The sequence below is a fragment of the Zerene cesonia genome, chromosome 2 (genome assembly GCF_012273895.1).
Source record: "Zerene cesonia ecotype Mississippi chromosome 2, Zerene_cesonia_1.1, whole genome shotgun sequence".
NCBI lineage: Eukaryota > Metazoa > Arthropoda > Insecta > Lepidoptera > Pieridae > Zerene > Zerene cesonia.
This window is the reverse complement of record NC_052103.1, coordinates 4,960,528-4,978,199: the sequence shown is the minus strand read 5'-3', so window position 1 is coordinate 4,978,199 and position 17,672 is coordinate 4,960,528. Positions and strand designations below refer to the sequence as shown.

The 17,672-nt window shown below is 33.3% G+C and overlaps 1 protein-coding gene across 1 annotated transcript in view; it reads left to right on the top strand.

The window, feature by feature from the left end:
• LOC119834207 (T-box transcription factor TBX1-like) overlaps nucleotides 1-16,315 on the top strand; it is a 26,523-nt gene extending 10,208 nt beyond the window's left edge. The window contains exons 2-9 of the mRNA XM_038358542.1: nucleotides 8,817-8,959; nucleotides 9,074-9,190; nucleotides 9,710-9,951; nucleotides 10,263-10,419; nucleotides 11,249-11,404; nucleotides 11,571-11,638; nucleotides 15,640-15,780; nucleotides 16,005-16,315. Coding sequence (XP_038214470.1) covers nucleotides 8,817-8,959; nucleotides 9,074-9,190; nucleotides 9,710-9,951; nucleotides 10,263-10,419; nucleotides 11,249-11,404; nucleotides 11,571-11,638; nucleotides 15,640-15,780; nucleotides 16,005-16,062 — 1,082 coding nt within the window. The 3' untranslated portion in view covers nucleotides 16,063-16,315. The remainder of the gene's footprint in view (nucleotides 1-8,816; nucleotides 8,960-9,073; nucleotides 9,191-9,709; nucleotides 9,952-10,262; nucleotides 10,420-11,248; nucleotides 11,405-11,570; nucleotides 11,639-15,639; nucleotides 15,781-16,004) is intronic.
• Nucleotides 16,316-17,672: the final 1,357 nt, after the last annotated feature.

The window sequence follows — 17,672 nt, the reverse complement described above, 5'->3', positions numbered from 1 at the left end:
CTCAGCTACCCACTCTGTTCTGTTTGGTCATATAAATACAATATAAAAAAACTAAAATTTGGTTAATTTGTAACGTTGAGATAAGTTAGTAACACGAGTGCAGGGTTATTTATTCCAATCTTCAAATTTATTGGAGGAAATTCCACTAAATGTCAAACATATAAATCGTACACTCGAGGCAAAAAATATCTGAGCGCACTCAATTACGGTGGTACAGTCGGATGGAAAAGGATTGTGTAAGATGTTGTTTTCCCTTTTATGGTCAAATATTTGGATGATGAATGAATATTAATAATTTTTTAATTTCTATATCCTTAAATTTCTATATTATTTGAGGGAACTTAATAATTTAATATTTGTACCCATTCACTGGGAGATTATATTTAATTTTCGTAAACAATTTATGAAATCAAAAGGAATAATCGAATTCAATTAATTGTTAATACAATTGGTCGATTTATGTGTTAAATGTCGTCTATAGATGAATTTCTTACTTTCTCCTCCGTCCTTTTTAAGGAAGAATGGTTTCTGTCGGAGCGTCTATTTACCCTTAAAGATATTTTTTCAACAAATAGTTTAGTATCCAATATAGTATTATGTTATCTGTGGTATACAGAACAAAAGAAAGTCAAATTACAATTCAAATGTAGCCGAGTCGAATACCTCGCTAGTTTCTGGTTTAACTCAGAATGTAGTCTTAAATTAATTATTGGGATAATCGCGTTCGCACTTCTGTGAGCGATGTGACAGAGTTATGAATGTAGGCGGGAAGTGACGACCTGCTTCGCCCCGTAAATCAAACTCATTGGGGTGGTATCATACATACAAATTGTTGTGCATTGTTCATTAAAGCGTATTTATATGAATTATACGTAATAAAATGATGTATTTAAATTGTTCGTGTATCGCGTTTCGCAATTATAGGTTCGTCGTTGATTTTGAAATAAGATGCAGATTTTGCGATTGGATTTAGAATGCAGTATGTTAAACGATGAAAGTAAATATGTTGGCTTAATATTATATCTGTACGCAGATACTTCACAGTTATCCTACATTGAAATATCCTTCTAATATTATAAACGCGAAAGTTTGTATGATTATTTTTATATTATTATTTGTATTTTTGGTCCTTATGTTTGTACACATTCACGCGAAAACCACTGAGTGGCTTTTGATGATATTTAGCACTTATATACCACTAGAATAAACGAATGACACCGCGCAGAACAGCTAGTTTTTAAATATTACTCTGTGTTCGACATTATTATTCTAGGGAGTACCCTAGAAGATAATAAGCGAGTTAGCAGTAAATATTGCGGTTCATATAAATCTAGATAAACATAGTCAAAATATGTTTCTAGAACTGAAATAGTTCGTAACAGCAACATTATTGCATCGGTGGCAGCTAACGAGGCTTGGGACACAAATCACCATTAGCAACAGCGACGGCGCGTGCAATGTTTACTGTAAACAGCCTATTATGCATTCTAAGTCTTGGAGATACGTTTCAAAATTGTTTATGAGATGACACATATGTTTAAAATTTGTTGTCTATTGTCTATGGTCGATAATATAGTCGATTTGTATGGGAGGCTTCAAATGCAATGTGCAATGCAAATATTACAGGGGTTTGTAGCAAGAGTAGTCTTTGTTCCTATAATGATCTTTATAATGAACAGAGAAAGTAATATGCATGACTTAAAATAAGTAATTTATAAAAAGTATTTTTATGCTGTGTGAGAAAATTTGGGACTTATTCTTCTGTTTATAGTTCTTCATACGTTTGTTTGAAAATTTTAACGGATAATGATAATTTAAATATTATGTTCCGTAAATTTTAACTATGTTGAACAGTATTTATTGTTGAAAATAAATAATAAAAGAAAATAAATCCCTATAACATCATAGCGATTTATACGTAGCGTTAATTCTAAGGATATTAGGAAAATTATAGAATATAAAGCAGTTCGCATAAATTAATATCGTTTATGGTCACATCATAAAGTTGCTATTCGCGTTCTAGAAACATCTGGTCACATCGATAGATTTTCAGGTATCTAGAATCGATCCCAAGATAGAACTCTGTTGGCAGCATCAGTCAATCAGCAGTCAAAACATCGGGATCCACTGACAGCGACATCTACCCGATATTCTGGGAACAAATGCAGAGAAGCAAATATTTATACCACACACATTAGCTACTGTTCCACAATTGGCGTTACTTGTATCGATTTTGAGGGATAAAGAGGGAAAAAGGGAGAGTTCGGGAATGTCCAAAGATTCTTTATTGCAAGATTTTTCGTGAAATTAAAATTCAAAATATAACTATATAATCATAACACGCACCTGAGTATTTTGTACCACTAGGAATGTTTTAACGCCTCAGCTTCTATTCTCAATATACTAATATGTATACCGAACTATAGCATATACTTAAAATGTATGTAATATAAAAAAATAATTGACAACTGAAAAATGTGATCAAAAAATTCTAACTAATACAAGGAAACGTATCTCCGTGATTTTCATAAAAGCCCTAAACGAAATGTATATGCACTTTGACCAATAATATGACCGACAGCTTAATTTGTACTACATAACTTCATCTTTGTCGGTCGTACGGTTCTAACTTAGATACCAAAAAGTAACGATAGCTTATCAATCTTCAAAATCCACCAGTCTGTTATTTATATTCTTCTGGAAAAGCCATGATAAATGTCATTGTTAATGTAAATGAGCACGCATTGACCTGCATACTGTATCGTCCACGAAAGAACGCTCCATAGTGACGTCCAACGATTGGCTTCTTAATGAGCTATGCTTGTAATGTTGACACAAACCCTGATCAAAGTTGAGCTCTGTGCTAATCTGTGCTGAAAATTGTGCTCGTCGTTTTGTAAATCTGTTACAGCTCGTTATAACAGGGTTCGTTGTATGCAAAGATAAACAATGCAAGAATAGTTATTACAAACGATCTGACAGTTCAGTGTAGTGCAGTTTGATATTAAGAATCGATCAAAATCTAAGGGCCAACACAGTTTTACTTTATTCACGTCGTACCAAAGTTTCGAAGAATATTCGCTGAAAATGATGAATATCTTTTTAATATTATATACACAGTAGGAAGATAAGATATAGATTTGTTAGTAAAAACATAATATCATTTAAGACATATTATTGACATATACATAACAAAATAGATAGTTCTCATATCGCGAGAACTTTACTCGCGATAATATGTGAATGAACAAAAGAATCATGTCATAAAAGTATTAAGTCAATATATTCTGATATTACGGCACGTGTCATGAATTTATATATTTTTTATACATAACTAACTCTCCGCTTTTCGTTTCGTTATTTACGTTAACTCATGGCTAAGGAATGCAGTGGGAACTGACCACCTCAATCCGCCTACTTAAAAATCTATATTCCCACAGAAATAACGTTAAAGTGCACAACGATGCATTTGAGTATATTCGGTGTGGCAATATGAAGTGGTTAAGGGTACGTAAATCAGTGTGTCGTGGTAACGACTGAGCTACACGTGTTGGGTTACTAACAGGGTTGCTACCTTACTTATTATTTTATTGTATCAATGATACCTGTATCAGAATTAAGCATGATGTAAATTTGTAGGATAATTTTTCAAGTAATGTGTTTTGTCCTCGTTCTTTCAAAACGTGTAGTGTTCTTATGTGGAAGTCGAGCACACTTCGGTATGAATTGAGCCAGCTCAGCACGGGGAAAGTACCATACCCCCACAGAAAACTGGTGTGAAATAATAGCATGCTATTGTGTTTCGTACGGTGAGTGGGGGAGCCGGAGTCTCATATCCTTTTCCTTGGAGCATGATAGATGCATGCTGCTTATGTCGTTTGCTGTCGTTAGTATTTGTACGAGAATGGTATTATGTAATGAATGAAACAATATTGCATATGATTAGTTATATTTAGTTATAAGAGTGACTCAAGACTGATGTTACTGATAAAAACAAAATAATTTCAAGGAGACAACCCTACAAGGCGCCCTCACCCGGAGATTTATAGCGTTCAATCAATGCGGATTTATTGTTTAGGAAGCGACTTCATTTGTGCTATAAGAGACGACAATAATTGGCCGCGTACCTGCTATTGTGTAATTAGACAGTCGTTATGCGTTTATTAATGACACAATTTGTTCCACTGCATCATGATTGTTTTAGGTCGAATTGTATGAGCTTTTTACAATGTGTGATGAGTTGTGTAGAGCTTTCGAGAGTGTGAGTTCCCGGGTGCCTTTGAAGTGTAATGGCGAATGCATTAAGCATTGGTTGCATTGATCGATTTTCTTCGCAGTTAAGGTCAGTCAGTCATCTGTGTCCTATGAATATGAGACAATGTTTTATCAGTCTTAACTTGGAATTGAACCCAGGACTCCTTGATTCTACGCTTATGCGTGCGAGAGTACCTAGTTTTTTTATGACATAGCGGGAAATTGAGCTGGTGGGTTGACAAGCCTGCCAATTTTTTACTGAAATAAATTGTGTTACGAGTCAATAAAGCAACAAAGTATCCTACTAATATAATAAACGGATGGATGGATGGATGTGTAGATGTTTGTTACCGTTTCACGCGAAAACAGCTTATCGTATCTGTATGAAATTTGGTATAGAGATAGATTATAATTTGAAACTGCACATAGGCTACATTTTACCCGGGTACTACGCGAATGTAGCCGCAAGTTACAGCTAGTGATTACTTTTAATAAAAATTAAAATTGTCCGAACGTTCAAATAGCCAGTAATAAAACTAAAAGCGTTTTCAGAGACAAAATCCGCCGTATGATAAAAAAAGTAATTTTTATTTATTACTCGTTTTTTCAGAAAAAAAAACTGTGCGAAAATTATTTCGACGTTATTGTAATTATGTTGATTTTTATCTGTAATCGATACTTGCGAACATACGTAACAAATTATATCCAGTAATTTTATTAACCGACTTCCACATACCGAAGGAACGAATTAGATTACTATCTTCTCAGTCGTCTTTCACCGTCAGTACAAATAAAGCCTAGTGTTAATAGATAATAGCCAAATACTACCTCCTTACTACATAGTATAAATAGTAACATACAGCATACCTATCTATTGCCTACCAACCTTGGCTACTAGCTTCCGAGTGATTTTGAAATCTGTTCAATAAATATAATAATAATTTATTCTTAACTTATTTTTTTCTATTGGATTATATATACGTGATTCCTATCATGTAAATGACTATATACGTAACGGGTGAAGGTGTGTCGGATCGCTAAGATAAGTATAAACGTAAAACAGAGTCGCTGTTTGAAATACTACACAGCAGTGCACTAATCAATGTTGAATAAGCATTCTTAATTAATGACTGTTCTATTATTCACGAATTGTGCTATAATTAAATTATCAATACATTTGGCAAGTGCTGGGTCATAAAAGTAATTGGAGTGGAACGGACGTTACACTTTGAAGTCGTCCTCTATAACATTGAGGTTTATTTAGATTTATAGAGAGAATAAACTCTTCCAATGAAACAAAATGTATAGAAAATCCTTCTTTGATGCATCCTTTTTGGAATACACTATCTCATTTTAGCGATATATTTAACGTAATAGTTTGTATAATAATATAGTGGATACAAAATGGAAATTTTAGTTTTAGTTTCACGTTAATTGGAAAAGTGTCATGTCTATACAATCTTTGACATAAGTTGTACCACGGATAACATAAAACTATACTAGGTTGTACTGTAAGTACATAAAATTTAAAACTCCTTTCTTAACACATTTATTTCGCTATTTAGTCAAAAGAAGGTTTGTGTGAAAATAAATAATTGATAATTTACATATAGCTGTTTTATAAGGCCGGCACTGAAAACAGCAACGTCATTAATTTCGTTATAATATGCAGAGTTGCACGTATACACTTTTGTGTTATGATTTAGGAGCGAATGTGACGCTGGTATTACAGCGTACAAATAATAATAAGTGACAATTATTGTGCAACGGATGCCAGAAATTATTACTTCCAACTGATAAATGCGCCATATATCTATGTGTAATAAAGTATATTGTTTATTGAACATTATGCTTCGTGTCGTTTTGAGAACATACTTTTTAACCATTTTTTATGTTAAAGTCACTAATGATCGCATAAGTGACAACATGTATCGAAATAAATGTTGTTTTTATGGTTTTCATCGCTGGTTGTATAAATAAAAAGTTTTTGTTGTTTCTTTCATATAAACATATTTTCTGAAAAAGGGTAAAATATAATATATATTTTAGGTAACTTAATACAAGCAGATGGTGTATCAAATGTAATACAATTTGAATAAAAGTTATATTGAATTATCAAACAATCGAAAATTCGAAATATGAATTTGATAACTGAAACTGAACTAATAATAAAGCCAATTAGATAATTTAAAATGCAATTTTTTACCAAAACATTTTACGAGTATTCAAAATTATTTCAATTTTGAAAAATTTATGAATCAAGAGCTATTTTTTCAAATTGTTTATTTGAACTTGTTCCAGGTATTAAAGTTAATTCTTAATCCAAATCCTAATAATTGGTGGCTTATGTAACAATATACCTATGTAAATAATAATAAATTGCTAAATATGTTGCTAAGCGAAAAACTAGAGAACGGCTCGACCAATATGGCAATGTTTTTTAACGTTGTTTAAGAAACGAGGAAGGTTGTAATGGATAGAAAAATGCACTGCGGTTGAAGCTGGGACGGATCGTCTACTAAAACCGTGCGACACTGCTAGTTCGCAACAATACATAAATTTATTTTAAATATAATACATAGTTTCTAATAATCTGAGATTGATACTTCCTAGAAAAGCAAAGAAAATCTCTGCATTAGACAATAACTGACTAACGTCTCAAGTGAACGTAAAGGAATAATAAAAATATTCTCAAAATAAACCGAAGATCATTGTCGTTTCTACGTAAGTATAGTTTTCATCACCCGCCTTATTTATAATCCTTGTCTTGACAACCGGCGATGAAATAATTGCAGCCATTTTGACTGCGTTTTGAATTTCCCGCCATTATACCAATTAGTTGAGTGAGATGTCCGCCTGAGAGTGGACGTTTACGATTTTTATGGGGTTGTTTGTTATCTTTTGCTTGGATTTGTTACCTTTTTTATGTAATTTGACTAGCGGTTCGTTGGTGCCAATTTACAGTAAAGTGACGCTCACCGGCGGTATATTTATTCTGAATTGACTATTGGTTTATGTGTATCTAGATATCATATTTGTTTTAGTGTTTTGAAAATACAACTACAAGAAAAATTCATTAAAAGTATCAGTAAACAGAGTGACATATAGTTAATATTACGTGATTAATTCAGTGTAATGTTCACTGTAATCAGTACAAAACAATAGAAAGGTAAGATGTGAATGTTTTAATTGTACATCATTAATGCAAAACGATTGTTTCGTGGAATTAAATACAGTACAGTTAATACATAGTTACGTATTATATACACTAGCTGTGACCCGCGGTTGAAACCGCGTAAGTCCGTATCCCGTAGGAACATCGGTATAAAAAGTGCCTATGTGTTATTTCAGTTGTCCAGCTATCTACGAAGCAAAATAGTATTATTATTCACCAATAGATGTCAGGAAAAAAAACACGAATAAAACACGAATATGACATTTTCTAAAAAAAAATCCTAGCTAGATCGATTTATCGCCCCCGAAACCCCCTATATACTAAATTTCATAAAAATCGTTGGAGCCGATTCCGAGATTCCAATTATATATATATATACAAGAATTGCTCGTTTAAAGGTATAAGATGCTACATAGTGCGTATTACAAACAAAAAGGCTATAGTTGTTTAATTATTACACGCTTCTTATTAGCTTCACCTGTATGTTTGTATGTTTGTTTGTATGTTTGTTTGTATGTTTGTTTGTTTGTAACCGACTTCTTTAGGCGCGATTTTGACTCACTTTAAACGGCCAGATTTCGTTCAAACTTTGTAGATTTATTGAGGACCGATGACAATACACTAATTTGATAAAATTATTCCAGTTTTCAATTTGCAAAATATGATTTTTGTTAAAGCGTGTTTTTTAGTTTTTTTAAACTATTATATTTTATTTTATACTCCTACTAGTTTAATAGATGTTATTATACATAAAAACCTCTTATATAAAAAAAAAACCTTATCACAATCCGTTGGGTAGTTTTAAAAATTTTAGCATACATACATAAGGAATAGGGACAGACTGAGAAAGACGGACAGACTGAGAAAGCGACTTTGTTTAATATTATGTGATACCTATCTACCTTAATAGTAGACCACACTGCTCGATTTTAAAGTTATATTTTTATAACACGCTTTAATAAGCTTCCTCTGTATGTCTGTATGTATATTGTTTAAACAGACAAATTTAAACAGATAAAGTAACAGTTTAGAATTGCCATGATTAAATAATTCATTTACGTATAGGTACTCTGTTTAAGACCAAGTAAAACCATTTAGCAGATTATAAAATAAAAGCATTTTTTTGTTCTTTAAAGCTACATAATATATTTATTTTTGATGAAATTAATGACATATATGGATTGGTAAATGGTGTCGATATTTGGTCATTTTTACCAGACACACAAGACATGTTACACGTAACGTAAGTGCTTACTAACCGAACAATTACTTAAACAAATCAATGAGAAATAAGTGAAATGTGTAATTAATCTCAACAAAAACCGAACATTAGAGATTTTGCTTTCTATTTCTCAGGTATAGATTCTCATTTAAAATTTTGTCCCAGGTGTCGTATCAAGCCAGTTTCCTCGAGGCGCCTACCTGCAGTCACTCGCTGAACGTGTCAGCCGTGACCAAGATCAGCTCCCTGCGCTACCCTCGCTACTAAACACACCGAGAGATGTTAACGCACCTGTGATTTATACGGATGTATGTACATATTTAGTTTGACTGTGGACTTTGTCTTAATCCCCGACTCTAAAACGATAGAGTAATAAATGAATTACGTTATTATTAATTATCCGATTGTATTTGTTTAACTAGAGCGCAGTATGTTCGAGAAGCACGTACTCCCCGCTGCAGGCCCTCAGCGAGAGTACTTGCAGGGACCATGGAGCGCAGGTGGCGCCCCCACCACCGCAACCACCACCAAGAATGCCGGTAACCAGATTTATTTTTTTCATTTTTTATGACGTAACATTACTAATGAAATGAATTGAACACGTGGAATTCGTTAAACGCATTCAGAACGGTTTTATTATAAATGGAAGAGTACCACAGATAACACAAGATTGTCAAAATTTACAGTTCCCTATATTTATAGATGACAGTATGTTTATTTGGTATGACCCAATGTAAACAATGACTTCTTAACAACAATAACAATTACTTATTTTATTTATTTGAAAGTGTAGTTGAAGTGAAGCTGGTATGTACAAAAATTTACTTTGTGTCTTAATCGACTTCATAATGTCAACAAGTGTTTTGTATATTTTGTACCATTTATTGCCTCTAAGAAAGAATAATTCAAAAAGCTTTTTCTGTAAATGCGCACATTTTTATGTGATTCTGAACCTTTCTATCTGTATAGAATAATTGTCGAACCCGGTGTCAAATCAAGAATTATTTGAGTCCAAAGACAAAGTCACTAATAACAAAGTACATATATCCATTGCGTAGGTATCAAACCAAAACGTTACGCTACACCCAGCCGTCGCGCGTTGTACAGCATCCTTAGAATTAGCAGCGCTATGGAGGAGTTTTCACGAGCTGGGTACAGAGATGATCGTCACCAAGGCAGGGAGGAGAATGTTCCCAGCTTTGCAGGCCAGGCTCTCTGGGCTTCTGCCCAATGCGGAGTATCTGTTGCTGGTGGACTTTGTACCCTTGGATGATAAGAGATACCGCTATGCGTTTCATAGGTTTGTGCCTTCTTATTCTAGTTCACAGACTAATATACGAATTATATATTCATAAGAATTAGTTACATTTATATACTTATCTACCTAACTTAACCCAACTAGACTAATCGAGGAATTGGAAGATACGCAGATGATATTGTCTTGTGAGTGGCAGTGTAAATATTTATAACTTATTTTGGGGTATCATTCACACAGACCGACATTCACACAAAATTATATGAGAATCGGTCCAGCCGTAAAGGAGTATAGGAACGAACGAACAAAAATACTGAACCTAAAATAGTTAAATTGTAAATTTATCTGCGTGACAGTTCGAGCTGGGTGGTAGCCGGCAAGGCGGACCCGGTGTCCCCACCGCGCATCCACGTGCACCCGGACTCGCCCGCCGCCGGCGCGCACTGGATGCGGCAACTCGTGTCCTTCGATAAGCTCAAACTTACGAACAACCAGCTGGATGACAATGGACATGTATGTATATCGTGTCGATTGATGGAGGATGGCAATTTGTGTATGTGTTTGTGTGGGTGTGTGTTTGTGGGTGTTTTTAAAGATAAAGGATAGATAGAGACAATTTATGGAGTTTGAGAGCAAATGTAAGAAATAAAACAGTAATAACTAAATATTACAAACAAATAAATATTAGATTATATTGGGATTTAACCTTTATGTAATTGTACACAAATAGGCGTTTGTTTTAATTTGGAGTATAGCTTTGGATATGATATAATAAGATTCATCATTATCTATTGTGATTCGAGGATAACTTGATAATCTTAAACGTACAATAATTCCACTAGTCCTACTAACTAACCTCGAAAGTTTGTGAGAATGTTAGTTTGTCATTCTTTCACAAGAAAACCACTAAATGGATTTTGATGATACTAAGTGATGCAGCTTAAGTACAAAATAATACATAAGATGTAGAAATACTTACTGCACAGACAAAGTTTTAATTACGCAGCTCAGCTGATATACTAATCTGAAGATACTAATCTTATATAACGATTAAGTTTCGCGTAGCTTTTATTTTAACCAATTTTATTAAACGGTAAAATTTAATTAATAATATTAAAGTTTAAAGGATAATTTAAAAATACTTCCATTATTTTTCTATATTCTGCTAACATTTCTCAATAGTAGTATTGAGATGTGTTTGAGGATATTGGTCCATAGTTAAGTCCAATATAATGTTATATTTTTACTTATTTGAAAAGATTCACATTCGCTAAGGACACGTGGTAGTTTAACTATGTAACACTCTTAATTTTCACGGTTCATGGCATTCATTATTCCACAGATAATCCTAAACTCCATGCACCGCTACCAGCCCCGGTTGCATGTGGTTTATTTGCCCGGGGACGGACAGAGCTCCGCCCCGGGTACAGTGCCCTACCGTACGTTCATATTCCCGGAGACCGGGTTCACTGCGGTCACAGCTTATCAGAATCATAGGGTAAGTTTATTTTAAACCAGTTCTCGTAGCAATTTTGGTAAAATGTAATTTCTGTTGTGTCAAATAGAGGCTATTTTAAGTTGTATCTCTGGCATATCACGGCATATTGTAATCGTTCAATATAAGTCTTACTGTATTCTCTCAAATCAATTAATATTTCTTTCAGATAACACAATTAAAGATAGCAAGTAATCCATTTGCGAAAGGTTTCCGAGATTGCGACCCGGACGACTGGTATGTATTCTATTTTTTATGTTTATAGAATTAACTTCGAACGCAATATAAATAACCATTCATAGTTGATAAGATTTTTCTTCAATGTTTCAAACCAAAGTAAAAACCTTTATTTCTGATGTAACAAAAAGCATGAAACTGAGACATATTTCAAGATATGATAATACTTGTAAATCCATAAAAACATAACGTAAAACTTTATGGTCGAATTTAAAATTTAAGGCAGGAAATAAATATGGGAAACGTCAAATTAACCACAGTAGTGTCACAACAACTAAGCTATGAATCAGACACACGGTACTGATTAAATTGAGCACAAAGCAATTTTGTGGAGCTTAAAGCACTTTTCAGCAGCCGGTGACAATTTAGTTTTACGAGCTCGCCATAGAGTAAAGAGTTAGGTGACAGTTATGGCGGACGGGAGATGTCATCCGTTCCCGCCAAAATAAAAACATCTGCGCGCCATAGAACAACGACAATTAAAAGTTTTTGTAGTTTTGAATCTTGAAAAATCTATCTTATATTTTCTCTAATATATAAAATTCTCATGTCACAGTTTTCGTTGCCATACTCCTCCGAAACGGCTTGACCGATTCTTATGAAATTTTGTGTGCATATCGGGTATGTTTGAGAATCGGCTAACATCTATTTTTCATACCTTTAAATGATCAGAGTAAGGCAGAACAGCGTTTGCCGGGTGCAGCTAGTCTATATATATAAAATTCTCGTGTCACAGTTTTCGTTGCCATACTCCTCCGAAACGGCTTGACCGATTCCTCTGAAATTTGGTAAGCATACTGGGTAGGTCTGAGAATCGGCCAACATCTATTTTTTATCCCGATATTCCTACGGGATGCGGACTTACGCGGGTGAAACCGCGGGGCGCAGCTAGTCTTATATAAAATTCTCGTGTCACTATTTTAGTTACGTTATTCCTCCAAAAAGGGTGGACCGATTCAAATGAAATTTTGTGTGTATATCGGGTAGGTCTGAGATTCAGTCAACATCTATTGTTTGTAACCCTCAATGATAATAATAAGGCACAACAGCGTTACCCGGGTCAGCTAGTTTTCTTATAAAAATCGAATTCAAATATCAAAATGAATAGAGATAATATTCAATTGTTATAATGCCATACCCTTCTTTAAAATCTTGTTTATGTCATTCGTAAAAAACACGCATTAAATAATGTTTTTCAAAAGCATTGAAAGCGTTTCTTTGTTAGTCCTTTGTGTAACTTGTGTTTATGTGGGTCAATACAGTGTGTTATCGTCAATCTCCCGTCTTACGATCCGGCTTATTGTATAAAAATGTACCTAAAATCAAAGCACATACATTTGATATTTAACAGAGGTGATTATTTACTCACGGCAAAGGTAAACATATCTGGTTATCATCCAATCGCGTGGTGTGGACGGAGCTTGTATGCTAGTACATAGGAAAATGACGCATTTTATAGGGTTTGGCTCGGGAAGTATGTAAGGATTTTGTGTTTCGGGCTATTTATATCGTTTATTTATATAGACATGCTTATGCTACATTTTGCCATGGTAAAACGCTATATGTTTATTTAGGATTTAATAACAATACCGCCCGCGTAGTAAAAAGAAATTTCTGTGGGAATGGCGTGTTTCACAGTGGTCAAAGCCTGCAACTCTCTTGCCTCTTAACAATCATATAACTAAATCTCTCCGTTACGCCGTATAAGAAAGACAACAGAAGACAGACAAAAGTGGAACTTTTAGGTAGCATATTAACTCCTTCGACAGTCTCTATCGAATGGAGCCGATCTAGGTACTAACAGAAATATAAATAATATAATAATAACATTAAAAAATTAAGTTTCGATTAGAAGCAGAAGTTACAAGAATTTTTATTTCTGTGTATGTGAATTATTCAATTCGCCAGACGGTTGAGTTAATCAGGTCTCTGATGAGCTCTTATTATCTTATTATATTATCTTGATTATTTTATCTACTAAGTACGTAAGAAATCTAGTATTTTATGCGAAGAAGCATTTGTTTAAAAAAGGAAAATAATCGGTCCCGTGCGAGCCGGACTCAGAGTGAGTGCAAGAAATTTGTCACCCATCCAATTTATGACCGTGCCAACCACTGCTTACCTTGTTTTTTTATTATTTGCTGTTTACCGGATAATCTCTGAAAATATCAACTGACCAACTATCACAGTTCATGAGGTACAGACGGAGACAGACGGACGGACCGCGAAGTCCGCAAAAATACAAGCAAATAGAGGTAAAATAGAGATAAAAGTAAGCAGACGGAGGGTTCCGTTTTCTGGTTATTTTTCACACAATCGCAAATACTGTACCTTAATTACGATATTTCACTAGAAAATTAAGTTTACACTTGAATTATCTTAAAAATAATAATGTGTTTGTTTACATTGCAATAGAAAGTGATTCATTACGAAATACGTTCGGAGTTCTGATAATAAACAAATTAGTCATTAATAATGTTCAGCAAAAAATGGTACGCCATGTGTGCAAGTTACACTTGGGACAAAAATGGCTCGTGTTAGGGTGACCAGCTGCTTCCGATTTTTATGTACTATGAAAAAAATTTTTTTTTTCTTATAATTAGGTTCTCATGCTCTGTCGTATTGTATTGTTGCTGTATTTGTTATAATTGTGTGTGTCTAATATTGATATGTAGAATATTGATAAATAAAAACCCATAATTAAGGAAATAAAAAAGATAAATACTTCTCTATGAAATGGGGGACGCAGCAATCGCCATACATTAATTATAATATTATAATATTTTTATCAATTGCATCTAAGGGGCTTTATAAATTATTAAATCATTGCAATACACGCCAGTTTTAACGCATAATTGACCACCCAACAAGCCAAAAAATTCAGTCCACAAAAAACCAAAAGATGTGGACACTATCAAGCTTTTCGAATCTTCCTGGTACGATCAATTAATAACACTAGAGTATAAGTTATCTGGGCTTTTTGTCATTGCTTGTCAAAATATATATTAGCGATGTAACACGACTCCTCCTACGAAGGCGGGATTACGCTGTCAGAACTAATGATCTAAATGATATGAAAGTATTATTATAGTAGAAATGTCGTGGACGTATCCAACAAGTACCCGTGGCCTTTCACTTCTGAGGCTCGACAGAACACAGTTGGGGTTTAGTCGGTAGAAATCCGACATAACTCACGACCTCTTCCCCTGGGGCTGTGAGTAACTATGCAAGGTTAACCTCACTATAAAAAAAATATAGAAGCGATACTTGTAGCATTATCTATCTTCTTAGAAAGCATATATGTTTGTACTTGTTACTATTGCGATATAATATTCAACCGGTTTAAAGAAGGTTGTCATAGGATTGTAGTTCTTTGGGTTCGTTACCTCATAACTGTCAAGTGAGTGTTCCGATTTTAATTATTTTTTTTATTGAAAGATGATGATTTCTGTGTGGTCCCAATAAAATATGGTCTAGTTCTGACTTTTTAAGATAGCTTAGTTTTATGTTAAAATAATTATGCTGTTCTAGTTATTTATTTGAACAAGGTATAGTATATGTATATCAAGAAAGTGTACCGACATATACGGTTTCTAAACTAAAATATATGAATTTAAATTTCATATGACTGATTTCAATTTATATCAAAACGTGGCTTTTCATAAGTTTATAAGAACTAGTTGTGAGTTTGATTGGAATAAAATACAATTAAAGTTATAGCGTAATTAATAAGCTTTATTTAGCTTCATCTGTATATTTCTATGTAACCCCTTGTTTAGATTGGATGACCCAATTTAAACGTTTAGATTTAATTCAAACTTCATACATCCTTACTAATTGAGGATCGGAGACTATACAATATTTCATAAGCTTTTCTTATTATTCTAAATCGGTAGGATTCAATAACTTCCATGCGTATACTCTGTATAAAAGGAATACAAAATAGAATATACGTTTGATTTTTATTATGAGTGAGATTTTTACTTCATCTTTACTTCCAGTCCCCCTGAGCAAAGTCCCCAACGCAGTGTCCCGCGGCGCCGCGAGCCCCAGCCCGCGGAGCCCTACCCGCTGACGCAGCCCTACGCCGCCGACCCGAGCTCCAGCGGCCCGCTCTATCCTGCGCATGCGCATCCCGTACGGTGAGTGATACTTTTACAAACCGAGTAAAGTACTTCAGTCTATTTTGGAGTATGGGCAGATCCTTTATATATCTGTTATGTACTTATTATAGATATCTACTTCAAAAAACGTAAAATTAAAAATATTACTCTATGAATCACTCAAACAAGAGTGGATATATACAATGTTAATGCATTTCATATTATTTAATAAGCTTATGATATCATTGCCTATTTATTTTCAGGTATCAGCCACACACAGGCCACAATAGCGCGTATTCCGCATATTACGCCCACAGATAAACAAAATAAAAACACAAAACACTATACCAAAAAGTATGTGATATAGATTAAAGACGATGAACATTGATAGAAAAGTATTTACATTATGTTCAAATGATTCGAGTTTGAGTCGAAATTCTCAGATGGTCTTCAAGTAGAAAAATTAAACGATATTCCAGATTTGAAAGAAACGCTAATGGAACGAGGATTCCTCGTTCTTATAAATAAAAAAACTGACTTTATTATTTGTAATTTATTTGTATTTTGATTCGATTTGTAATAGTATGTTGATTTGTAATAGAATGCTTTATGTTCGTGTCTACTTTCGATGACGATTTACCTTTCACTTTTTAAGCTTACAGTATAAATACTTTTACCTTATTTATTTCACGATAATTTATATTTCGAACGTATTTCAAAGCATATAACTTTTTACTATTTCTTAATTGTGTAATTTATCTCATTGCCGATCAGATCTTTAGTATCCTTAGTTAGGGTATTCAGAATTGAAATATAAATGGTAAATAATATGTAAATGTCCTTTATATTATTAAAAGTAAAAATTAATTACTTCATGTGTAATTTTTAAACGTATATTATTGACTTTTTGTTATATTTAACGCAGATATATACATTCATATTGGCAATTTGTAAGTATGTAAATTTATTTGACATTGGTTTATCTAATTATGACTGTGTCTCTTTTTCTTTTTCTTTTTTTTATTATTAGAAGAAAAATTTAATCATAGGTACCTACTGTAAATGTTAAAAAAATATCGAGGACATAATAGAAGAACCATGAAATATGGAAGTGTCTTAAGTGCTATTTGTCATAAGATAATACTTTTATTTAAGATATTTCAAACAAACATGCGTAGGTAATAATATAAAAATGTAATGTTTAGTGCCAAAAAATTATACCAAAGCAATATGCTATAAATTAATATAGTTTAAGTACTTATATATTTATTGAAATACATGTAAATTATGAAAATTGAAATAAATCGTTTTATTTATAACCGATTAATACCTACTTTAAACTATTTTAAATTATAATATTTTATGGGATGATTACCAACGAGTTTCTATATCACTCTTTATGAGGATTTTCAATAATTATGTATAGAAGAGTATATAATAATATTATAACTACAAATAATGTTTTGATCACCCCATCTAAACGCGCGAATTATATCAAAAACAATTATTGATGTCTAATTGTTATAGGATATCCTATCCTACTAATATTATAAATGCTAAAGTTTGTAAGGATGTGTGTGTGTTTGTTACTCTTTCATGCAAAAACTTCTGAACTGATTGCAATGTAATTTGGTACGTAGACAACTGGATAACTGGAATAATAATATATAGTAAATATTTATCTCGATATTCTTCAGGATACGGACTTACGCGGGTGAAACCGCGGGGCGCAGGTATTGTACCAATATCCACAATGTTATGGTGGGAAGTCATTTATTGAATCATTATTGGGGTTTCAATCCTGACCTTATAACTTTAAGCTGACATTAAAAGATAATCTAAGAATCTATTTTTAAAACCCATGTGTTAGAGATGCTTTAGAAGTAATTTTGAGACAAAAATATGAAGCCAAAATTGACCCTTATATGTAT